Source organism: Diabrotica virgifera, chromosome 2, assembly GCF_917563875.1.
Source record: "Diabrotica virgifera virgifera chromosome 2, PGI_DIABVI_V3a".
In the NCBI taxonomy this organism is placed as follows: domain Eukaryota; kingdom Metazoa; phylum Arthropoda; class Insecta; order Coleoptera; family Chrysomelidae; genus Diabrotica; species Diabrotica virgifera.
This window is the reverse complement of record NC_065444.1, coordinates 4442282-4468823: the sequence shown is the minus strand read 5'-3', so window position 1 is coordinate 4468823 and position 26542 is coordinate 4442282. Positions and strand designations below refer to the sequence as shown.

General features: G+C 33.2%; 1 protein-coding gene across 4 annotated transcripts in view; it reads right to left on the bottom strand.

Moving 5' to 3' along the window:
• LOC114330120 (monocarboxylate transporter 1) overlaps window positions 1-26228 on the bottom strand; it is a 64899-nt gene extending 38671 nt beyond the window's left edge. For 2 of the 4 annotated variants that reach the window (XM_050643334.1, XM_050643335.1), the window contains exons 1-3: window positions 25931-26228; window positions 15495-15621; window positions 703-960 (exon numbers count right to left, since the gene is read on the bottom strand). In XM_050643334.1, coding sequence (XP_050499291.1) covers window positions 703-960; window positions 15495-15621; window positions 25931-26008 — 463 coding nt within the window. In that variant the 5' untranslated portion in view covers window positions 26009-26228. Of the gene's footprint in view, window positions 1-702; window positions 961-7189; window positions 7334-15494; window positions 15622-25930 lie in introns of all 4 variants that reach the window. The other 2 variants (XM_050643332.1, XM_050643333.1) reach the window with 2 other exon arrangements.
• Window positions 26229-26542: the final 314 nt, after the last annotated feature.

Genomic DNA, 26542 nt, shown 5'->3' with positions numbered 1-26542 from the left:
GATCCTTACTTTTTGAGTTATTTGCGAAAAACTGTCCAAAAACATGTTTTTTTTTGTTAAAAATGAACATATTCACTCGCAAATAACTCGAAAAGTATTGACTTAGTGACAAAACTCTATATAACAGAAGTTGCTCAGAATTACTCATTTTATCCAATTCCGAACTTATTTTGAATATATATTTTTTCACTCCCGAGAAGGGGTAATCCCCTCCATTTTTGTAAAATGGAGGGATGTAGAATTGTAAACTTTTTCTTATATAATAATAGACAATTTCAACTACCTATTCCCAAATTTTCATCCTTCCTTTATTTTTTTGGAGGTTTTCGTAAATTATTGTGTTCCTTGATCGGGCTAATACCCCTATAGAACTCATCAAACATGGAGGTAACAACATGATGCTACAAATGCATAATAGTCACAGCCTAGAAAGAAGAACAAATACCAGAGGAATGGCGCACTGGAACCATATGTCCACTGTACAAAAAGGGACATTTGTTGGAATGTAAAAATTATAGGGGTATTACTCTTCTCAATTGAATATACAAATTATTTTCCAACACCCTGTACAGCTGTTTAACTATGTACTTTTTTGGTATCTCCAGTCTCATCTCTAAAGTTAATCACCGTGTATGGTTGATTTTAGTAATTTACTTATAGCTGGAAGTAAAAAATAAGCTATATAGATTTTTAATTACTCACCTTTTTCAGTTTTCGTGTGCCATTCTACAGGATGAAGCGACCACATACCAAAAAAATTCACCAAACTGTACCCAATCAATATGATTTTTGTCGTTTTATATCCGTATGAGTGAACACAATATGTCATTACCAGAGGATTTACAACAGTGGCTACGGTTATTAATATCTGGGCTATCGCTGTCTGCAAACTTAATTTTTTATGGAAATATTCGTTCAGTGACGAAAAAGCTGAAGGCAACAGCAAACCACCGCCAAAACCTAAAAACGATACAAAAATAATATATTGCAGTTTTTTACAGTCATTTTAACACTATTTAATTCATGTCAGTAAATGGTCAGTACGTACAAAAAGTAGCAGAGTCCATATTTTTCTATAATTGAGTCAAGTGGAAACACCTATATAAAATCATTAATCAATCATCATTTCGGTGCAATAAGTCGCTAAGTGTTAAAAAACCTCTAAGTCCATAGACTTGACAACTTGTTGCTACTGACATCAACTCGAAAATCGCACTATATAGTGCGGCAGATTCGTGCAAATATTATAAGAGTTGTGCATTTAATGATAGAAGCGTATAATTTGGGCCACATACACTACACATATAAAGGTTCAAAATTAGATATGAGGGCATCTCAGATTTTACCTTTTACAAAAATGGCGGGCATTCAAAATGGCGACGATACATATGTGACTAATAGCACGATAACTTTTAAACGAAAAGTCCGACTTGAACCAAATTTGGTATATGGGTTCTTTTTTTGATGTGTAAGATCGAGCTTCTGAACCGGAAGAATCGGTTTACCAGAAGTTTAGTTTTTCCTGATTTTTTCTGTAAAAATATGTTGTTTTTTTTAATTATTTTTCCCTGTATATATTAATTTTTCAAAAAGGTAATACCGGTATTGAAAAGAGCGTAAAAATATTCTTTAGGAAATATTTTGAACTTTTTAGTTATGTTAATTACCATGGAATAAATGCATAACATATCTTCACATGTACCTATGCGCGGCAGATTCGTGCAAATATTATAAGAATTATTGTGCATTTAATGGTAGAAGCATATAATTTGGACCACATATACTACACATACAAAGGTTCAAATTTAGATATGAGGCCTTCTCAGATTTTGCCTTTTGCAAAAAAGGAGGGCATTCAAAATGGCGACGATACATATGTGACTAATAGCACGATAACTTTTAAACGAAAAGTCCGACTTCAACCAAATTTGGTATATGGGTTCTTTTTTTGATGTGTAAGATCGAGCTTCTGAACCGGAAGAATCGATTTACCAGAATTTTAGTTTTTCCTGATTTTTTCTGTAAAAATATGTTGTTTTTTTTTAATTATTTTTCCCTGTACATATTAATTTTTCAAAAAGGTAATACCGGCATTGAAAAGAGCGTAAAAATATTCTTTAGGAAATATTTTGAACTTTTTAGTTATGTTAATTACCATGTAATAAGTGCATAACTTATCTTCACATGTACCTATGCGCGGCAGATTCGTGCAAATATTATAAGAATTATTGTGCATTTAATGGTAGAAGCATATAATTTGGACCACATATATTACACATACAAAGGTTCAAATTCAGATATGAGGCCTTCTCAGATTTTGCCTTTTGCAAAAAAGGAGGGCATTCAAAATGGCGACTATACAAATGTGACTAATAGCACGATAACTTTTGAACGAAAGCTCCGATTTCAACCAAATTTGCTATATAGGTTATTTTTTGATATATAAGATCGAGCTCTTGAACCGGAAGAATCTGTTTACCAGAAGTTGTGTTTTCCTAATTTTTTTGTAAAAATATGTTGTTTATTTTTCCAATTATTTCATCCTGTATATATTAATTTTTCAAAAAGGTAATACCGGCGTTGAAGAGAGCGTAAAAATATTTTTTAGGAAATATTTTGAACCCTTTAGTTATATTAATTACCATTTAATACATGCATAACTATAACGTATCTTCACATGTAGGTACCTATGTGCGGCAGATTCGTGCAAATAATAATATAAGAATTATTGTGCATTTAATGGTAGAAGCATATAATTTGAACCACACATACTACACATACTACACATACAAAGATTCAAATTTAGATATGAGGCCATCTCAGATTTTGTCTTTTACAAAAATGGCGGGCATTCAAAATGAATCTGCCGCCCATATGTACATGTGAACATACGTTATGCATTTATTGAATGGTAATTAAAATAACTAAAAAGTTTAAAATATTTCATAAAAAAAATTTTACACTCTTTTCAATGGCGGTATTACCTTTTTGAAAAGTTTATATATACAGACTGAAAGAATTGAAAAAGAAACAACATATTTTTACATAAAAAAACAGTAAAAACACAACTTCTGGTAAACCTTTTTTCCGCTTCAAAACCTCGATCTTATTCATCAAAAAAAGACCCTATGTTCCAAATTTGGTTGAAATCTGACGTCTCGTTCAAAAGTTATCGTGCTATTAGTCACGTATGTATAGTCGCCATTTTGAATGCCCGCCATTTCTGTAAAAGGAACAAAAACTGAGATGGCCTCATATCTAAATTTGAACCTTTATCTGTGTAGTATATGTGGTCAAAATTATATGCTTCTACCATTAAATACACAATAATTCTTATAATATTTGCACGAATCTGCCACATATAGGTCACATGAGAAGATACGTTATGCATTTATTAAATGGTAATTAACATAACTAAAAAGTTCAAAATTTTTCCTAAAAAATATTTTTACGCTCTTTTCAATGGCGGTATTAACTTTTTGAAAAATTAATACATACAGGGTGAAAGAATTGGAAGAAAAAACAACACACTTTTACATAAAAACCAGGAAAAACACAACTTCTGGTAAATTGATTCTTCCGTTTTAAGACCTCGATCTTATACATTAAAAAAGGAACTTATATACCAAATTTGATTGAAATCTGACGTCTCGTTCAAAAGTTATCGTGCTATTAGTCACATATGTATAGTCGCCATTTTGAATGCCCGCTATTTTTGTAAAAGGCAAAATCTGAGATGGCCTCATATCTAAATTTGAACCTTTATATGTGTAGTATATGTGGTCCAAATTATATACTTCTATCATTAAATGCACAATTGTTTCACATATCGGCTGCACTAATACAAGATCTGATAACTGGAATAAAAAACGCTGGACGGAAGGGCCGCCCGAGAACTTTATCGTACCGATCTATTATCGTTATGGTACTAGATACTGTTCTATATTCTATAAAAATAACAAAGTTACTCGTTATTTTGATATTTTAGAAACACCTACTGTACTTAGAAGTATTTTATGGTTCTACGCATCATTAATTCCTGCATTTGAGAAAATGTTCGATGCCATATTTCGAGGACACACTATAGATGTGTAGATTATTGCATAAATCAATAGAATATTATAGTCATACTTTCATTTCAAATTAGTTCATTTTTCTGAGAAATTAATAGTTTACAATATTTGCATTTCATTCTATTTCGATTACGCCAGTCAATGCGCGAGATTAAGAACAAGATATTATCTCCAAATTCTATCCTACTGCATGGATTTTAATGAAATTTTGGGAGTAGCCCAATCTGCTAATTCAAAGTCTATCCTATATACTATGGCGCTTCTATCATGGGGGAAGTTCCCACCACTTCTCAGGGGTGAAATATTTTTATTTTCGAATTACATGGAGAAAAAGGAAGATTTTTAAGAAAATTTAAAAATTCATTCTATAACTTGATCACATTTTTTACAAAAACCATTCATTTTAAACCCGTTCAACTTTTTGAAAGTAGAAATAACACTATATATATATTAAAAGGTATTGTAGAAGGAAAACAATGCATTTAAATTATGGTGGATGGGGAGTTAAATGTATATACTTTTCATTTTTCCTTAAAGTACATTAGTCATATATTTTTTTGCACCATATCTCGCTTAGTTTGTAAGTAAGCGACATTTAACGGTGCTCGTTTTAAAGGCCTTTTCAAACACTACAAAAGGTGTTGGTAGCATTATACACCTAAAAACTACCGTTCCTCTGTTATTTCAAGTTGAATACACCAATTTGAGCATGCACCAAAAAACAAACTATTTTCACCTACCATATCTCTTTTTGTATTATAAATAGAACATTTACGAAGGAACGAATTTCTTTATTATTTATAATCTAAAAAATGTTTTATATAGTGTTTTTAGTTCGATGCATAGTTTTTAAGGTATTCACAAAAAATCCGTCCGAACAGGTGTCATTTTTCAATGAAAATGGCCAATTTTCAACTACGCATAACTCAAAAAGTATTGAGTTCTCAAAAAAAATATAGACCAGTTTTTGCTTAGAAATAGGTTCTTTAGCCACTTCCGTGCTTATTTTGACCAACAAATTTTCCACCCCCTTGAAGAAGTGGGAACCGCCCCAAGATAAAAGCGCCATAGTATATAGGGTAGATTTTGTTTCTTGAGCTATTCCCTACTTACTGTGAAAATATCAAGTACATCAATGTAGTAGGATGGAATTCGGAGCCAAATACCCTCATTGACTGCCCTACAATAATGCTCTGCTATGAACGCGTGAGAGAGGACACACATAAGATTATAGCAAAATTTATATTTACCGTAACTTTTCGAGTTTTTGAGCTACAGCAATGAATTTTATGTCATTGGAAAGGTAATTTTGCATTCTTTCAAAATATGTTAAAATATACAGGGAGTATCTAAAAAAATTAAGATTTTTTATTCATTTCCGGTTCAACCGGAAGCCATATTTTTGGTAAAATTTATTGTGATAATAGATAATAAAGTACCATATATGTCTGCAAAATTTCAAATTTTAGTTTCTATTAAGAAGGAAGTTACGGGCACTCGAATATTTTTTTATAAAAAATTCATAACTCCCCTCCTATGGGGAGTTAAGATATATGACTAATGTCATTCAATTTACTGATAGGATATCAAAAATATATCAAAAAATAAAAAAATTCCTTGGAGCCCTTTTTGAGAAAATCTAGTTCAAATTTATGTCAAAATTTGACCCCTTAAATATAGGCAACCCGTAACTTTTTCTGAAAAACGATAACATCCTTCTTATAGCCCCATCTTTAGGCTATATAAAGACTTTTTCAAATTAAACTTATCTTAAACAAGTTTTTAGATAGATAGGGAAATGTGTCGGGTGGGCGGTCGGCCATGTTAGCCGCCATTTTGAATTTGAAAATGTCAAATTCCGTATTTTTATTTACCTATCGATGAGCTTACTTTGAGTTGAATTTCATTCATTTCGGTCAAAATTTGCTAAAATGGGCCCTAAATAACCCCCCTATTTCGGCCCCCCTTTGAGAGGTTTTTTTAAAGCTTAGTTTCTCGACAAAATTCTCTTAAACTTACTCATACCGAATTTCATAAAAATCGGTCCAGTAGTTTTTGCTGGGCGGTGGCGGCATACGTACGTACGTACGTACTTCCGACATGTTTTTTTTATTTGCTTTTTAGACTCAGGGGGACTCAAAACGTCGAAAAAAAGTGAAATCTGAAAAAAATTTTTTTGCACGATCCTATAACTTCATCTATTATACTATACTATGTATATAGTACGATAAAGTAAAAACACTAGGACCCTAATCTGTCAATATGTAATAAGTCTAAGCAGATTTCAATGTACGCAGATAATATGGATGGGAAGAATCGCAAGAGACGTCACAGAATATGTGGAGCTTGAAGAATATATGAAAGAAATAGAAAAAGACCACTCAACGCTAGAATGCAAGCAAAGAGACCAGTTTAAAAGCCAAGAAAGCGCTGGGCTCGACTTATGCTGTAGTGCCATAGGAGAGAGAGAGAGAGAGAGAGAGAGAGAGAGAGAGAGAGAGAGAGAGAGAGAGAGAGAGAGAGAGAGAGAGAGAGAGAGAGAGAGAGAGAGAGAGAGAGAGAGAGAGAGAGAGAGAGAGAGAGAGAGAGAGAGAGAGAGAGAGAGAGAGAGAGAGAGAATCTATCATTCACTAAAATACATGAAAACTTCAACACATGTGTTCTTCAAGTCGCAAAGGATCAATACCTAAACAAGTTATGACCACAAAACTAATTGGTCTCAGAAGAAGGGATAGACCCAAAACGAAGTGGATTAATAAAGTGTAGGACGACCTTAAATATGTGAAGGGAAGAGACTGGAAAATAAAAGCACAAAACAGACGTGAATGAAGAAATATTATTCATCAGGACCTTCAGAGTAGTTAAGAGTTTTGTATATACCTACTTAACTTTGAGTTTTGCAGTAAGTTGTAGCAATTTTTACTAGGTTACTAATGTAATTTTTCAATGGACAAATAAATCTAATAATGACAAATTTTCTAGTAGCTTGGGAAATATAAACCACAATTTTACTGTTTTGACGTTTCGATTTATTCAGAAACTGCTCCCAAAATACAAAACATTAATAAATGAAACACTGTTTCTGCCATTGAAAAATTATAATTAATTATACTTACTCTGTATAATAGAGAGACAAACTATAAATTGAAATAAAGTTTCAGCAAATACTAGTAATATTGATCCAATTAAATGTAAGACAGCTCCAAGTAATCCAACAGTACGATAGCTATAAGTGTTAAACAAAATACCACCAAATAAACCTAAAATAAAATAAATATTAAAATAAGGCAACTTTACAAGAAAGTATAATTGTACAGAAATATCTGACACAGCGAAGGTCACCCAGGTAGCAAATCAAGGAGAGGGGACTTCAGTTCAACGTGTTGGATTCAGATTTATTGTTTAGATCTGGGACTCCTCATTTCTCTTTAACCATAGAAGGACGAAGGAGGGTTAAAAAGTATCCACAACATTGCTTTACATCCGATTATCTAAATACCTTTGTTCCTAAAAATCTCAAATAATTAGTAGTTGTCGGCGTACTACTGACCTATTAGATGGCATAATTAGAATTTCTATAATTCAGTTCATTTCCTCATACTTTTATAAAAACTTGACAGTGGACTATAAATAATCCCCGTGAATACCTTCAACACCATCCCAAAATGGAAAGGGACGATATCATTCATGTGTTAAATTAGCAAAATCTAAAAGAAATAAAAAAATATGAAAAAAATATTTTTAAGAAACGCTTTTCTTTAGTTACGAGTGACTAAAATTAAACATATTATAAAAAAATCAACTAAAAAGCAAAAAGTAAAAAAATTGAAAAAATCTAACATAGATAGATAGATAGATAGATACGTTTATTGAAAATTTTTACATAGTAAACACTACATGTCATGTCACAATATAAATAAGTCACTTTTGTATACATAGGAAATAACTAAGAAATAATACGAGTACAAGAACACATAACATAGCGTGAAAAATAGAAATATAGAAATATAAAAAAAACAATTCAATTAGGTGTAATAAGTTTTCATAAAAACGACCACACTAGGAGCTCAAACAAACAAATTCCTGTATACTATAGAAACAGTGTTCCAGTAGGAAGTGTTTTGCTAATTTATAAAATTGTTTAGAATTCATTGCCTTAATATCAATATTTTTGTTTAGGTTTAAAAAACAATTATACAGATTATAATCTATGGTATTAAGTTGTGTAACACACAATCTGGAATATGGTATAATGATATGACTTTTGTTTCTTGTATTATACTGATGTTGATCAGCATGTGTTTTTACATCTTGTATATTATTATGAACAGTTAACAAAGTTTCAAATATATATATTGAAGGTAAAGGAAGAATGCCATACTTTTTAAACAAGGGTTTACAGCTAGCGCGATATTCCGCTGAGTCAATAATTCGGATTGCTGCTTTTTGAAAAGTGGAAACTTTATATGCATAGGACGAGTTTCCCCAAAGAAGTATGCAATATGTCAGGATACTATGAACCATTCCAAAATAAACTGACCTAAGAATATCTCGACTCACAGAAGTAGCCAACCTGCGCATAGCAAAAATCTGTGAGGCGAACTTCTTACACAATCCTTCAATATGGTGCGACCAGTTCAACCTTGTATCCATAGTAACACCTAGTAACTTTACTGGTTCAGATGGTTTAACCCATCTATCAGAACTAAATACTATTTTCTGGGTTTTCTGCTCGTTTAACTTAAGTTTGTTACAGTTAAACCAGGATATAGATTTTTCTAATATTTCCTGACTATAATCAGTTTTACCTCTACATAATAATGTTGTGTCATCTGCAAAAAGAACACAGTTGGTGTTATCCAAGGCACTTGGTAAATCATTTATATATATTAAGAATAGCAGAGGTCCCAAAACTGATCCTTGTGGTACTCCAGTTGAAACTGGTAAAGGATCAGATTCTTGATTATTAAATGCAACGATCTGTGTTCATGCAACGATCTAATATATTCGTCAAAGAAAAGCGTGGCGCGTCTTTATCGAATAAACGGTTTTCGCACCACGCTTTTCTTTAACGAATGTGTTAGATTTTTCTATTTTTTTTATTTTTTGCTCTTTAGTTGATTTTTCTATAATATGTTTAATTTTAGTCACTCGTAACTAAAGAAAAGCTTATTTGAAAATATTTTTTTCATATTTTTTTATTTTTTACTTTTTAGTCTTACACTTTTCAAACATTAAAATATATCGTCATGTTTATTAAAATATGTATAACACATATGATGTACAAACATGAAAAGTAGTCGGAATCGGCAAAAATATTGAAACTTTATTGTTTATTTACGTTTGAAGCATAACGTAAACACTTAACGTAAAAAGTGAATTTATGTGTAACTAATATAATTAGCTACAATCTGTAAAAGTTTCAAGTTACTTCATTGTAAAAAACAAGAGAATTTAAGCATTTTCCGTTAAAATCGTTTTTTATTTAAACAATAAACAAAAAAATTTTTATTGACTATTCGTGTATTATTCCCGCGAATGCATATGTCTGTAAATTTTTAGTCATTTGTATTGAAGAAAAGACAGTCAAATTAACGTCCAAAGATTTAACCCAAACGATTGAACTAAAGAAAAGCGTTTAATTAATTAATACAACACAACGAATTCTACTGTTAATTGTAGCACAAAACGTCTTTACTGGTGGTTTTTCTAAGACTACGATTAAAACACGAATTTTTAGAATTCGAGTTTTGGTTGAAGTTTTGTTTCGTATCGTATTGAAATTTGACACGAATAAACGCCGATTTATATATAAACAAATATATGAGCGTTCAAAATTTGAAACTTTATTGTTTATTTATGAAGCATAACGTAAACAATTAACGTAAAAAGTGAAATTATGTATAGTTCACATCATTAGCTACAATCCGTAAAAGTCTCAAGTTTCTACATTGTAAAAAAACAAGAGAATTTAAGCATTTTCCATTAAAATCGTTTTTTTTTATTTAAACAATTGAATGGTGGGCTACAACAACGTTGTAAGCGACAGATTGGGTCAAAGTGAGGTTTTAATGCAATATTGTTGTACATATATTCAAACACCAATCCGAGCATCTTTAAAACAGCCTAAAATAATTTTGCCTTCCCTGAGTTTTTCGTACCGCAATGTTGGTATCCGTGCAAAAACGTTGTATGTATGTCACTGTCAAACTACTGTCACTGTAAAAATGGAGGTTAACGTGTCGCTGCGTACCCTTTTGAACATAAATAGAGGGAAAAAACGCAAAATCAATATTAACCAGTGGAAGAGAAACATCCGTAAGAGTCATAGAAATGCAGGTGAAGCATATATATCTGTTAGAAACGAGAATGTACCAGAAAAACCCCGTCCACATGAGGTGAGTGCAACAATGTTGTATATTTTGTTCGGAAACGTATTTTTGTGTAGCCTTATCATTGTCGTTAGCTTTGTTATGATCTGTGCTCGTCCGTAATTTGTGTATGATTTGAAATTCTGCATCTTTCGATAACTTCGAATAATGGTAGGGGAGCAAAGTATGCTAAATGTGCAGTCACTCGAGCGCTGTGGGGACCTATTGGGTTGTGATTGGGTTTGGTATCATTCGATAGATTTTTCAAATTCTGCATCTTTCGATAACTTCAAATAATGGTAGGGGAGCAAAGTATGCTAAATGTGCAGTCACTCGAGCGCTGTGGGGACCTATTGGGTTTGGTATCATTCGATAGATTTTTCAAATTCTGCATCTTTCGATAACTTCAAATAATGGTAGGGGAGCAAAGTATGCTAAATGTGCAGTCACTCGAGCGCTGTGGGGACCTATTGGGTTGTGATTGGGTTTGGTATCATTCGATAGATTTTTCAAAAATATTAAACAAGAGTGTATTTCGCAGTTTTTGGATGTTTATTTTGCGAAATATCGCGCAATTTGTATTTAAAATTTTAAATTTAACCCCCCCCCCCCCTAATAAGTATTTTTATATTTTAGGAGCGACTATGTAAGTGCAAATCTGTTTGCAAGGCTGATAAAATTCAAGGCCAGTTTGGAGATCTCTTCACAAAATTCCATAGCCTGGATTATAATGGACAAACTGCGCACCTGGCCAGTTGTATGGAACTTCAAGAGCCACAACGTAGACGGGTTCCCGAAGACATCTCCAGACGACAATGTACTGTACGATACCACATCCTTATTGGAGTGAAGAAATTACCAGTGTGCCAAAAAACTATATGTCAAGCATTTGGAATAACACCTCGAAGAATCCAACACATTCAGCAGAAGATAAAAACAGATATGCCGTTACGTGATCAACGTGGAAAACACAATAATAGGCCTAAAAAAGTCCACGAAACCGACAAAGAACGCATAAAAGAACACATAAAGTCGTTTCCACATCAAGAAAACCATTATAGTCGCGCTGCATCTTCGAAGAACTGCCTTCCTGCTGAATTAAGCTTGAAAAAAATGTACAAACTGTTTTGTGAAAAGTATCCGCAATGCAATGTTTCCCGGCGCACTTACACTGACTGGGTAGTAGTGATTGCCAACTCACGTCCCAGCAAGCCCTTCAATGTGTACTACATGGAGCAAAAAACTTCAAAGATTTTTCAGCATGTGAGAACTACTTATGGAAAGATCCCAAATGTAAGATCACTGAGTACCGTTGGCTAGAACTTCTCACAACATTATGCAACCTTGGCAAACATTCTCACTTGTGAATAAAAAATGGGGTGCAAAAGCCATCAGAGCATTCAACTACCAAATTGATGCGTTGCCGAATGCGTATACCGGGCCTATAAAAATAAAAGAAGAAAAACGCAAAAATCTACTGGATATGTGCCAGTACCTGAAACCCGAATACCGAGAGTTTTATGAAAAATTAGAATAGGATGGAACATTATTAAGTTTAAATTTAAGGAGCATTAAACTGTGTACTTAGCATATAAAACCTATTAATAAACATTTTGAATTGATTATAGTTTATTATTAATATTAGATACTTTTTTTAAATCCTAAATAAGCCAAAACATCGCATAGTAATCAGGTGCAACACTGTTATATATCCAGTATATACAACATTGTTGCTGGGATATTTTTTTAAATAATTTTTTTCTGCTTACTCTGTGCAAAACTTGCATAATTTGTTTACACATCTATAACTTTATCTTGTTGTTAAGTGAAATTGATTTTTTTCAGTGCTTATTTTCATAAATAACTTGTCAATACGTTTTTTTCATCTCCTGCATAATCTCAATTTTGTCGCTTACAACGTTGTTGTAGCCCACCATTCAATTAATAAACATAAAAAAGATTTATTGACTATTTGTGTATTGTTCCCGCGAATGCATATGTCTGCAAATTTTCATTCATTTGCATTGAAGAAAAGTCAGTCAAATTAACGTCTAACGATTTGATGCAAACTATTGAAGTAAAGAAAAGCGTTTAAAAATGCCAGTAAGTGGGTAAAAACAACCATAGTTTGTTCAAAATGCAAGTATGTATGCGGTAAGCACAGCAAGAAGTCAAAAATGTTTCTGTATCCTACGATGATGCCAATTCTACTGAAGCCGAAGACTCCGGGTAAATTATAAGTTCGTATCTTTTAACTGTTCCATTAACGTCTAGGAATAATATAAAATTGTTATTTTTAAATTAGTTTAAATAAAGAAGCACGTTTTTGATTAATTTATGTGTGGTGGACATTTATTGACCCTCCTTGGTCCTCGCTGTTTCTACTAAAAGGTTGGTCCTGCGAGGGTTAATAGATCTCGCTACCGAACGTCCGATACGCAGATTTATTGCTTGGGTTCGTTTCGCTTCAGAAGTGTTCATGTTGTCCCACTGAAGACCTCTGGAGAGACAGAAACGTGTGTATGGGGATGGTGGATCACCTCTGAACCGAAATAAAACATAAGCTGTTTTTTAATATTTCATTTTACTCATATTTTGATTACAAGGAATCAACTTTCGTTGGAATTTTTTCCTAGACGAATAGACGGATTGTGACTGCTTATTGTAGAGTCCCTTTTATTTTCTTTATTCGTCGTTTCCTTGGCTTACAAATGGTAAAACGCAGAGATTAAGGATGTTACCAGAAAGTGGTTCCACGAGAAGTTTCAGATTTATTGTCTAGATTCCTCTTTAATAGATGTCGCTACCGAGAGGCCGAAACGCAGAATTATTTTCATTAGGCCGTCCGCACATGAGTCGACGCTCGATGTAGTCGTCTCGATTTCAGTCGCGTAGATCTCTCCTCGCCACTCAAGTTCCTTTGTTGTAGCATTGAGCTCCGTAGACGATGCGTTTACGATTGCAAAATCTCCTTGTCTTGTACGACTCTCGTCCCTTGCGATCCGTAGCGCACCAGAAATTTCGAGTGAGACGCATGTTTTCAGTCATGGAGGTAAATTTATTTTATTTGTTTCCTTCTTTTGTTAAAAATGAATAACCATTTTCAATTTCGTTGCAAAACGAAAACACAGCCGAACCATATTCTAGTCCAATCAGAGAGTGCTGCAAGCACCTCTACCGGTTTCGAAACTTATTAGTCTCTCATCAGGAGGCACATATGCTGCTCTCCCTGATCCAACCAAAACAAACCCCAGCGTGCAGTCCCGGATTGCAACGAACGAAATGGCATAGATGCCCTAGCGGCAACTGCTAGCAAAAAGAAGACTAAGTTTTCACTCTAATGGCATATAAAACAACATAATGCTGTTCTACATCCCACCAGAATGAAAACAATGGGAACCTTCTCTGGTTACACCTCCGAGGCTGCTACAATTTGCAAGCCATACGGATGCTGAGACTAAGGAATATGAGGGAATTCTACAATTTACAATTCACGTCCCATCTGCTCAGCGCGGTAAAGTTCCAACGAGAATGGTTCCCTTCATACTCCACACAGAGTAAATGTAAATCAAAAATGAATAACCATTTTCAATTTTATTGCAAAACGAAAACACAGCCGACCCATTGTTTTCATTCTGGTGGGATGTAGAACAGCATTATGTTGTTTTATATGCCATTAGAGTGAAAACTTAGTCTTCTGTTTGCTAGCAGTTGCCGCTAGGGCATCTATGCCATTTCGTTCGTTGCAATCCGGGACTGCACGCTGGGGTTTGTTTTGGTTGGATCAGGGAGAGCAGCATATGTGCCTCCTGATGAGAGACTAATAAGTTTCGAAACCGGTAGAGGTGCTTGCAGCACTCTCTGATTGGACTAGAATATGATTCGGCTGTGTTTTCGTTTTGCAACGAAATTGAAAATGGTTATTCATTTTTGATTTATATTTACTCTGTGTGGAGTATGAAGGGAACCATTCTCGTTGGAACTTTACCGCGCTGAGCAGATGGGACGTGAATTGTAAATTGTAAAATTCCCTCATCTTCCTTAGTCTCAGCATCCGTATGGCTTGCAAATTGTAGAAGCCTCGGAGGTGTAACCAGAGAAGGTTCCCATTGTTTTCCTTCTGGCGGGATGTAGAACAGCATTATGTTGTTTTATATGCTATTAGAGTGAAAACTTAGTCTTCCTTCTTTTGTTTGTTGATTTTTTGCGTTAAATTAAATTTTAGTTTTTTTTAAGATCGGTGAATGTTATGTTCGTTGATTGTAGTACTATAGTAGCTTTGTGTAAATATAATGTCTGTAATATAAAATTCTGAAAACATTAAACTTCTGTTTCTAGGTGCCTCTTATAACATTCGTTGGGGAAGTAGAAAAATACCCTCAATTGTATAAGGCTCATTGTATACAAATTATACTAAAAATGTAACAATAGCGTACTTTTCACAGATCGACATAGTTCTTTTGGTTGATATATAAAAAATGTGTTCTTCCTGGTTGGAAGATGTGAGCAAACTGAATCGACTACTCGACTAGTGTGCGAAGAGCAATCGCTTATGCCGCAGGGTTCGTATAAGACGAGCAAGACGCACGAACTTCGAGACGTGTCTCCGATCGACTCATGTGCTTAAATAAGCAGCTTGATTTCGTTTCGATTCACGAGGTATTCATGTAGCCCCACTGAGGATGTCTGGAGAAACAGAAACGTACGTATGGGGATGGTGGATCAACTCTGAACCTAAATGAAACATAACCTCTTTTTAAGAATTTCGTATTGTTTCTTTCTTTTCAACCTTGTCTTTAATTCTATTGGAATATTGTCATATATTGTTTATTTGTTGTTCTGAAGCTATTTCCTTGTTTCATTTTTATGATTAAATATTTAGATGGGAAATAAGCCACAATTAAATTGAAAAAATAATTTTATTAACGAAACCCTATTTGGGCTTCGAAACGTTAATAAAATTATTTTTTCAATTTAATTGTGGCTTATTTCCCATCTAAATAGTTGTTAATCATTGTTCATTTATTTAATATTTTTGATCAACTGTTACCTGCACTACATGTAACAGCTATAAATAGCGATGTGGAAATAGAAGTTCCTGCCGTTTCATCTCCTAGAGATGCTAGAAATTTTCCGTGAACAATGCCAAACGATGCAAGTGGAACCACAGTGGACAACTGCAAAAAAGATTTGTGCAATTAAAATATACCTATTTACCTAAATATTTAAAAAATATAGATACATGTAAAGTCTTACAAGCTATCTAAGAGACTCATTAATATTCAGCTAAGCGGGGTGCTATTGTTTGAAGTGTGAAATTATATAAACAAGGGATCATGCAACAGGTAGATCAGTTTTTTTATTTTTCATAGCCAACTTGATAACTGACTAAAATATCGAGAAAAGATGATCTTGCAATATTAGTAAGATGTAGCGATTAACAGGCAGATACAAGGCGCGTTCCAAGTGACATGAAAGCCGTCCTTCGTACTGCCCTCGTCATGCGCATTATAAAAATGCGTTCCTAGCGAAAATGAACGATAATTCGTATCCAACACTGTGTTGTTCCAAGCGATCCATGTACCGTTTCGAAATCGGTAACTGAACGGTCATTTTGATACATGCTTTCAAGCAGAAACTATTTGTACTGACTTGCTTAATAGTTAGGATTGTTTTCATTTTTACTGGTCACTGCTATGAGATCAGCTGATGATTCAATAATAGAATAATCCACAATCCACGCTATTAGTACCTGTGAATCTTGATTTTCATTTAAATAATTACTAATTCTTTTTTTTTTTTAATTAATCTTAAAAATATGGATAATTTATTTTTTTTTCATAGAATACAGCGATTATATGTCAGATATCGATTCTGAGGAAGATTTTGAAGTTGAAGTAATGTTTAATGAACATGTTAGAAATGGTAATTTCTAACCATCTAGCAAACTACTAGTGGTACTGTGGTACCAGTACTGAAAATGGCTCAGGCGCAACTCGAACTTGAAATTTTGAAATGGTACACAAATACGTTCCAAGAGGGTTACGTACCGGTAATCGGTTCGGGATCGAAAGAAAACCGTTCAAGGACGATTCTGCGCATTAAAACAGTCCAATCGATTTCGTGACGGTTCAAGGGATCGTACAAATGTGTCGTCTTGGAACGAACCTAATCTCTCCAAAACTATTTAATCAAGCGCTGGAGGATGTCTTCAAAAAATTTCACTGGGAGGAACGAGGTATTAAAATCAATGGACAATATCTGAACCATTTACGATATGCGGACGATATAATCTTAATCGCTGATACAAAAGTAGCCTTAAAAACCATGCTAGAAGAATTAAACGCGGAAGCCGGAAAAATAGGACTGAGGATGAATTACAATTAAATAAAAATAATGATAAACACTTTAAGGAAAACCAAACGGCAGAAATAAAAATGCGAATCAGACTGGCCTGGCTAACATTCGGTAAATTAATCTACATTTTGAAGAACAAAAAATACCCGCAATATCTTAAAATTTTTAACCAGTGTATACTTCCTATTTTCACTTATGGGTTCCAAGTCTGGACACTTGCAAAGGAAAATATCGATAAAGTGGCAAAAGCGCAAAGATCGATAGAAAAACAGATGCTGCATATAAAACTTAAAGATTTCAAAAAAAACATCTGGATCAGAAGAGTAACTAAAGTGAAAGACGTTAAGGAACAAGTGGCAAAACTCAAATGGAAATTTGCAGGTCACACCATCCGACAAGCAGATGAAAGATGAAACAAACAGATGATCTACTGATGACCATGGGAACACAAGAAAGGAAGAAGAAGGCCTCAGATGTAATGGAGCGACGACCTCAAGCAGCATGTCGTATCCAGATGGATGACCACAGCCAGTGGCGGATCCAGAAATTTTGGGGGTGGGTCATGGGTCTTGTGGGTGATTTAATTACTTCTCTTTGATTCAAGATCACTTAGTCTTACCAACCCTAGGATAAGGTGATTTACAATTATGGGGGGTCATGACCCCCGTGACACCCTCTGGATCCGCCAGTGACCACAGCGCTGGATAGGGGTCCCGGACAATTGATTGAATACAGTTTCCCGAAAGACAATTCCCCGAAAGCAATTCCCCGAATGGACAATTCCTCGAATGGACAATTACCAGAATAGACAATTGGCCGAATAGACAATTGGCAGATAAGCAATTGCCCGAAAAGAGAATTGACCGAAAAATATATTTAAATAGTTATTGCTTTATGTGTTTCCTGTATACTAATACGGTAACTTACGTGCTATTTAAATGCTTAGATTGTGTTCGACCTAGCTATCCCGTTAATTAATTTATTAGTATAATATATTTTTATTCCGTGTTATTATATATACTTTTTTATTCCATTTTCCCTTCACACTTTACTCAGGCTTAGGACTGGCAGCGTACCGTTGCTTGGCGTGTTTAGAACTTGGAATAAACATCCAATTTGTTATCTTTTTTAAAATTATTAATTTTTTTGAATTATTTTTACCGATTATTTTATTTTTTTAATCCTTTTAAATTTTAATTTTTTTGAATTTTTTTACAGTTTATTTTAATTTTTATTAATTTTTTTTAATTTATTTATGCATATGATATGTATATGTACATATTTCCTATTAGTCCATTCTTTCACGGTTTTTGCTCTATATTTTAAAGAACCGCTTGGATTGACATGGAATTTGGCATACGTATAGCTTACATGTCAAAGAAAAAAGTGATATTGTGCCGATGTGTGCTTTTGCGCTGGGGGTGACTTTCACCCCCTCTTGGGGGTGAAAAAATATATGTCCAAAATAAATCCGGAAATGGATAAACTGACTAATTTTAAGTAACTTTTGTTCTATATAGCTTTTTCGCCAAGTCAACACTTTTCGAGTTATTTGCGAGTGAATATGGTCATTTTTCAACAAAATAACCACATGTTTAGACGGTTTTTCGTAAATAACTCAAAAAGTAAGTATTTTGTCGAAAAAAACGTTTTTAGTAAAAATATAGCCTATAAAAAAGTAAAAATAAATGGTGTATGCGTTAGATCCCTGGATCTCGTAGAACCAGAGTTATAGCCAATGAAAAATAGATTCATATTCACCAAATTTCAAATAGAATATTTCGACGTGAAATATCCAAAAAATTAAGCACTTTTTGGGGAAATCCATTATAACTTTTTTAAACTGTTTAAAGAAAGCTTTATTTCTGTTTTTACAAAAAGTTTCTAGCATTAAATTGAAGCAAGTTACGCTCAAAATAAAGTTGGCATCTTTTGTTTTTGCAAAAAAAAATCGGGAAGACCACCCCCTAATTAGCAACTTAAATGAAATTAATCGTTACCGCTTCACAAATTATTTTACTTATGTTGTGTTTATATGATCTGTAAGTTTCATCCGTTCAAAGTGCTTATTTTTGAAAAAATTTAGTTTCAAATTTAAATTTTTAAAAATTAAAATTTTGAAAAATATGCTTTTTTTCAAAATAACTTAAAAACTGTTAGAGATACCAAAAATCTCAAAAAACAAAAAAGTCAGATTTGGTTTTCTGAATATCATGTATTTTTTTGGTTTGTGTTAGACAAAAATTGATTAAGATTTGGTGTTTCTAAATTTGCATACATTCGTGATCAGTGACTCGTTCAACCCCTTTTAACTACAGCCCTTTCAATAATAAGGACTTTGAACCGATGAAACTTACAGATCATATAAATAATATATACACGAGTCAAGAAACTTGTGAAGTCGTAACGATTAAGTTCATTTAAGATACTAACTAGGGGGTGATTGTCTCGAATTTTTTACCAAAACCAAAAGGGACTAACTTTATTTTGAGCGTAACTTGTTTAATTTTGATGCTAGAAATTTTTTTTAAAAAACAAAAATGAAGCTTTTTTTCTTTCTTTCTTTCTCCCCTTCCTTATACCCTTTCAGGTGTCGGATTTGGGTTTAATTTAGCTACATATTCACCCATCTCTTCCATTCTTTTCGGTCCTGTGCTATTAGTTTCATTTCTTCTAGCGTTTTCTGTTTGATTTTTCCTGCTTCTACTATTTGCTGTATCCATTTTTTCTTCGGCCTGCCTTTTTTCTTTTTTGTAATATTCCTTGTTTCGTGAATTTTCCTTGCTAGTCTACTAGGTTTCATTCTCATCAGATGTCCATACCAGTTTAATTGCCTCTTTATTATTTTATTCATTATTGGTTCCTGTTTAGTTATCCCTCTTATTGTCTCATTTCTTATTCTATCCCATTTGGTCTTTCCAGCTATAGCACGTAAATGTCTCATCTCAATTGCATTTATCCTACTATTATGCTTTTTCTGTAAAGTCCAATTTTCGCTTGTATACAGTATCGTCGGTATCACAATCGTATTATATATTTTAATTTTTGTTTCGTGGGACAATTCTTTTTTCCTCAGAATTGGCGCTAGTGCGTAGTACAGTTTATTTGATTTTTTAGTTCTGTTTGTTATTTCGAGGTCTATTTTCCCATCATTGGTAATAATACTTCCAAGATAATCATATGCTGTAACTATTTCCAGTTGAGTATTTTTGCATTTTATAATTACTTCATTTTCTTCCTTTTCGCCGATGACCATTATTTTACTTTTCTCGATGTTTATTTCCATTTTTAATTTCTCTATTTCTTCTGTCCATATATTTATGAGTTTTTGCATTTTTGTCACGGAATCTGCTATAAGGACTATGTCATCCGCATACAATAGGGCTTCTATTTTTATTGGCTGTAATCTTTGGTATCCTATTGTTGTCTGTATTTGGTTCGTTCTTTCTCCAGTATTTCTAGTCAATTCATTCATGACTATTATGAATAGTAGCGGACTAAGACTGTCTCCTTGCTTGATACCTCTTTCCCAATTGAATTCTTCAGATCTTTCTCCTGCTATCTGTACACGTCCTTTTACTACTCCGTATATATTTTCAATTATTTTTATCAGTGTACTTGGTACTTTCATGTTCTGCAAGCATTTCCATATAATTTGTCTTTCTATAGAGTCGAATGCTGCCCTTAGATCTATGAATGCTAGAATGAGCTTTCTCCCCGAGTCAATACTTCTTTCTATTATATTTCTAATGATGTAAATGTTATCGTTTGTCTGTCTTTCTGGTCTAAACGCTGCTTGTTCTTCTCCCAGTTCTTTTTCTACCTCTTGTCTTAGCCTCTTCTCTACTATTTTCGTGTATATTTTAAAACATACCGATGATAAACATATTGCTCTATAATTTTCGCAGTTGACGTGTTCTCCCTTTTTGTATATTGGCACTATAAGTTTACTTTGCCAGTCTTTTGGGATTTGCTGCTTTTCCTATGCCTCTTTGTATATTTTCAACAACCAGTTTATCCCTTCTTCTCCCATGTACTTGACCATTTCCGGGTCTATGTCATCATCCCCTCCAGCTTTACCTATTTTTACGTTTGATACTTCCAATATTACTTCTTCTCTATTTATTTGCTCTAATTCTTTGTTCTCGTTATCTTGATATGTTTCATTTCTATCATCTATTATTGCATTTCTAAATTTGTTTTCATAGTATTCTTTCCATACTTTAGCTATTTGTTCTGGAGTTGTTTGGATTTGGTTTGTTGTATCCCTTACGGCTGTTATTTCTTTATGTTTTCCTTTCTTCATATGTCTGATTGTTGTCCAGAAGCTTCTATTATTTGTTACATAGTTTTGTTGTAATTCTTCTCCAAACTCTTCCCACGTTTTTGTTTTTACTTGTTTTATGGTGTTTTTCGCTAATCGTCTCAGCCTTTTGTATTCTTCTTTATCTTCTTCCAGTTCGGTCCCAATGTATTTTTTCCATGCTATTTTCTTTTTCTTCACTGCTGTTTTAACTTCATTGTTCCACCATCTCGTTCTTTTATGGAGTTTGTTATGTTTTCTGATTCCACATATTTCTGTTGCTGTAGACTTTATGACTACTTTGAAGGCGTTCCATCTTTCTTCCAGTGTCCATGCCTCTTTTTGGTTTTCTAGTTGTCTTAATCTTCTATTTGTTTCTTTTTTGTAATGTTCGCGCACCTGTTCTAATTTGAGCTTATTTACTTTTACTCTTTGGTAATCTTTTCTTTCCACCTCCTTTATTTTTTCATCCTCGAGTTTTGCAGTAACCATCCTGTGCTCTGTAGCTAGTTCCGGTTCCTTTTCAGTTAAGACGTTATGTATTTTATCTTCTAGGTTTATCGTATAAACTATGTAATCTATCAAACTTTTCGCTCTTCTCTCTTCCGCCACGAACGTATATTTGTCTTCGATGTTTTGGTTTGTAAATGTGTTTCCTATTAGTAGGTCATTTGCTTGGCAGAAATCTAGCATTTTGACACCATTCCTGTTCAAACATTCCTCTCCGTATTTTCCAATGCATCCTAATCCTTTGTTGACATCCTTGCCCACTCTTGAATTCCAATCTCCTAAAATTATGATTTTCTCTCTCGATTCTCTTAATTTGTCTAGCGCTCTTTGGAGTTCATTGTAGAATTCTGTCATCGTTTCTTCATCTCTGCCTTCAGTTGGTCCATATAATTGTATGAATCCTATTTTGTCTTTTAGGTCCATTTGGATTGTTATAATTCTAGATGATAATGTTTCATAGTGTGTTATTCTTGGTTCTAGTCTCTTATTTACTATTATACCAACTCCTTCCTTTGCTCTTTGTCCCTGCGGTACTCCTGAATAATAAAGACTATATTCCTCATTTAGATTTATGTGCCCTCCTCCTACCTTTTTTGTTTCACTTATTCCCATTATTTGGATACCCATTTTTTCCATTTCTTCAGTTATTTCTATTTCCTTTCCATTTAGAGAGGTCACGTTCCATGTTGCTATTCCTATTTGTTCTGATTCTTCATTTACAAAACTAGTATTTGATTTTCCATTATTGTTATTACTACTACTACTACTATTTATACTACCTATACTACCAATATTTCCACCACCCATCCTATTTCTATTATTATGTTTAACATTTGAACTCCTAAACCTAATCTTATCACTAATCGAGTCTATATTTTTATTTTCATTGTCCAGTGTATTCGTAATTTCCTTGTTTTCTGATCCTTGTCTGGCATCTACTTCGTCTCTTCTTTGTCGCTCTGATAGTTTTTTGGACTCGCTACCTCCACTACCTTTTCCTCATTGTAGTTCCATCTCCATTCCTTACCATCCACTGTAATTTTGTTGTACCCAATTTTCACTGTTTTTCCTTTATCTCTCATTTCCCTTGCTTTGTCTCTTAGAGATTTCATTTTTTCTCTCTCTTTTTTTTGTAAGGTCCTCTGTTATCCATATTTTCTTGGGTTCAACATTCTTTAGTTTGTTCCTATTTCGTAGAATGGCTGTTTTTTCTGTTTCGTTTCCTAGTTCTATTAAGCATGTTCTTATTCCAATCTTACATGCTCTTTTAATATTAATATTTACACCTAAATGTTTTCCAATCATATTTGTTGCTCTTTCTTTCAGTGTTGCTGAATCGTCAGTATCAATTTCTAACCCACTAATAATTAAATTATTTTTCCTTTTGTCTTTGTCCATTATTTCTATTGTTCGTTGGAGTTCTTTTATATCTTCTGTTATCTTTTTATTTTCTTTTTTAAACAATTCATTTTCTTCTATCAAATCTTGTCTTTCCTTAGTCCATTCATTTTTCATTTTTTGGATTTCTAGTTTTATAATATTTATTTCTTCATTATTTTGTTTTATTTCTTCTTTTAGTTCTTTTATATCACTTCTGGTCTTCTTATTTTCTTCCTTCATTTCTGTTTTTAAGTTATTTATTTCTGTTTTAATCTCCTGCTTCAGTTCTGCTAATATGTTCTTTATTTCATCCATTTCTTGCTTTTCCTTATCGTCTTTTTGGGGTGGTGTTCTTATTGTTGACTTACTTTTCTTAAATGCTTCCTCTTTGTCAAACGAATTATCATGCTCCGGTTTGCTCCTTTTATTGTTCATTCGAGTGGGATTATACCCGTAACCTTATTTTGTTTAAAGTTGGCGTCAGGCAGTGTCTTCCACCCTATCCGTTCAGAGAAAAACACTATCCACCTACTTTAATTTAATTTATCTTCCACCTGATTAAATTTTCCAAAGCCGTCCCTGACTTTTATATTTAATTTTGCTAAACGGCTGGTCTTAATCTATTCTCGACAAGTTTTTTGTTCCTGATTTATTTTATTTAGTTTTTGATTATAATATGCTTAAATATTAGGTACTGGATTTTTGATTTTATGAATATTAATCTAGGCATGCATTAACTTACAGTTTTTCTGAAGGCTTTTGCGTTGTGTAGTACACTGCACTTTCCTTTAACTATTAATTTTACTTTTAATATTTTATTATTTGTTTATACCACTTAATTTTTGATTTTTATGAGAGCTAAATTTTTCACGTTGTTCACTTTCGATTTCCAGGACCGGACCCTTTAAATAAGCTTTAAATAAGTTGCTTTAAAGCCGGAAGCTTTTTTTAAACACTTTAAATAAGTTGTAATGAGTTTTGCCCGAAATTTGCTTTATTTTTGGTTATTTCACGTTAAAGTATTCCATTTGGAATTTGACGAATATGAACCTATCTTTCATTAGCTATAATTCTGCTTCTACTAGGTGTAGAGACGTGATATATAAACCATTTTTTAAAATTTTTTATAGGCTATATTTTTGCTAAGAATATTTTTTCGACAAAATACGTACTACTTGAGTTATTTGCGAAAAAAACGTCTAATAGCGTGGTTATTTTGTTGAAAAAATGAACATGTTTACTGCCAAATAACTCGAAAATTATTGACTTAGTGAAAAAACTCTATAGAACAAAAGTTACTTAAAATTAGCCAGTTTATCCATTTCCTGACTTTCTTTAGACGAATATTTTTCACCCCTAAGAGGGGGTGAAAACCACCCCCAGGGCAAAAGCACATATCGGCACAATATCACTTTTTTTCTTTGACTTGTTGGCTATGTTTATGCCAAATTTCATGTCAATCCAAGCGGTTCTTTAAAATTTAGAGGTTTTGCATTATTTTACCGTTAAAGAACGGACTATATGTACTAATACGAATATTATCAAAAAGAACAGGAAACACATAACAGAATATTTAGAAAGATTGTTATAGCAGTTTAATCACTTTGTTAAAGAAAACATTAAAATTAGCAAGGTATTATTGCCCTCACTCAATTCTTGCGGGGAATAGCACATAATTTATCAGGGATATGAATTTATATAGGAAATGCATATACAGATCAAATATATGTATATTATAGTAATAAATTAATTAACGAGATAGATAGATCGAACACAATCTAAGCAGTAACAACTATTTAAATAGCACGTAAGTTACCGTATTAGTATATAGGAAGTACATGTAAAGCAATAAATATTTAAATATATTTTTCGGTCAATTTTCTTTTCGGGCAATTGTTTTTCTGCCAATTGTCTATTCGGGCAATTGCCAATTCGGTCCATTCGTGTTTCGGAGAATTATAGGTACATTCAGGGAATTGCTTTCGGGGATTTGTCTTTCGGGAAACTGTTTTCGGGCAATTGTCCTAGGTCCGCAGGATAGAAACCAGTGGAAAAGAGAAGAGGAGGATTTGGGCCTATGTACAAAAATAGATAGATTAAGGCTCGAAGAAAGATACATATGGGTAAAACGTTGACATTTCTCGGAAAAACATTAATACAGTAATTCTATAGAAATGAACCTATAATGTTAAAAAATATCATAGAAATCCAATCAACGATTTAGAAAAAAAAAATAGTTTCAAAGTTATAATATGAAGCAGCCGAAATGAAGATGACCTACAAAGATTAATAAAAGAATTCGGCGCTCATATACAACATGGTGATCTCAACAGAGACAACTAAATCGATACTGATATCAGCGGAATCGAGACGATGTAAACTGATCGTAACAAAATAATAGAGCAAGCGATGGAAACGGAATACTTGGGAATAAACTTGGTACTCACAACGGAAACGAACACCAGAATAGATAAATCATCAATAAGACAAATAATGACGTACATAACTGAAATAAAAGCAGATACGGCAAAAACAAAAAGACTGCTGGAAACAGCAAAAATGAAAGTCTTACGAAAAATAACAAACCAAACTCTAAAAGACAGAGTAAGGAGTGAGGAAATAAGAGGAAGATGTGGTATAGAGGAAATAAACATGTGGACCAAAAGAAGAAAAATAAAATGGAATTAACACACAGAAAAAATGACAGAAAATAGAATAGTACAAATAGCAAGAGATAAATCGCCAAATGGAAGAAGATCATTGGGACGACCGAGGAAAAGATGGTCAAACAATGTCAATTGCGGCTAAAAACCGAAGTAAAATAGACATGAGTCTATTTATAAAATAGAAAAAAAAATAAAGTTATATTATATTCACGGTTGTGCGTTGATTGTTAATTTTAGAGAATATTAATATAAATTTAAAGAAATTCTTACGTGAGCAATAAACACAGCTAGTGTGATTAAGTATCCCCAGCCTCCCTCTGGAGGTACTTTTTCAGGACTCTTTTCCATTTTTTGAAAATTAACAATACTAAGTCACAACACTATTTTTGATTCCTATTATATGAGTATTAAAAAGACTTCTCTTTTACTTCTCTTTTTCACTTTTGTGTGATTTGTTATGCTGGCACGATACAAAGTGTAGGTACATATTGACACAGGCAGGTATTATTTTAAATGTTTAATTCAATATATTAACTATACTAAGACTTCAGCAAATGAGAGTCATTATTTTGGTAAGACCACTTAATATTTTTATTAGATAGTTGTTATCTACAGTTTTTGTTATCTGGTGAAAAGTTTTTATTCCTGTCGCTTATGAATGGTAATGATGATACCTACTTAGGCCGGAATACTATAAAATTCTTTGGCAATACCTATTCTAATTGACACATGAATTTTGCACAACGTTTATAAGGAGTAGAGGACTGTAATGTTAACACGTTAAGTGCCAGAGTAAAATCTGAAAATTTTTTGAAGTTATACTTCTTTACCGGCGATAGAGGGTGATTTTTTTATATGTTAAAACCTATCAGCCCGGCGCAT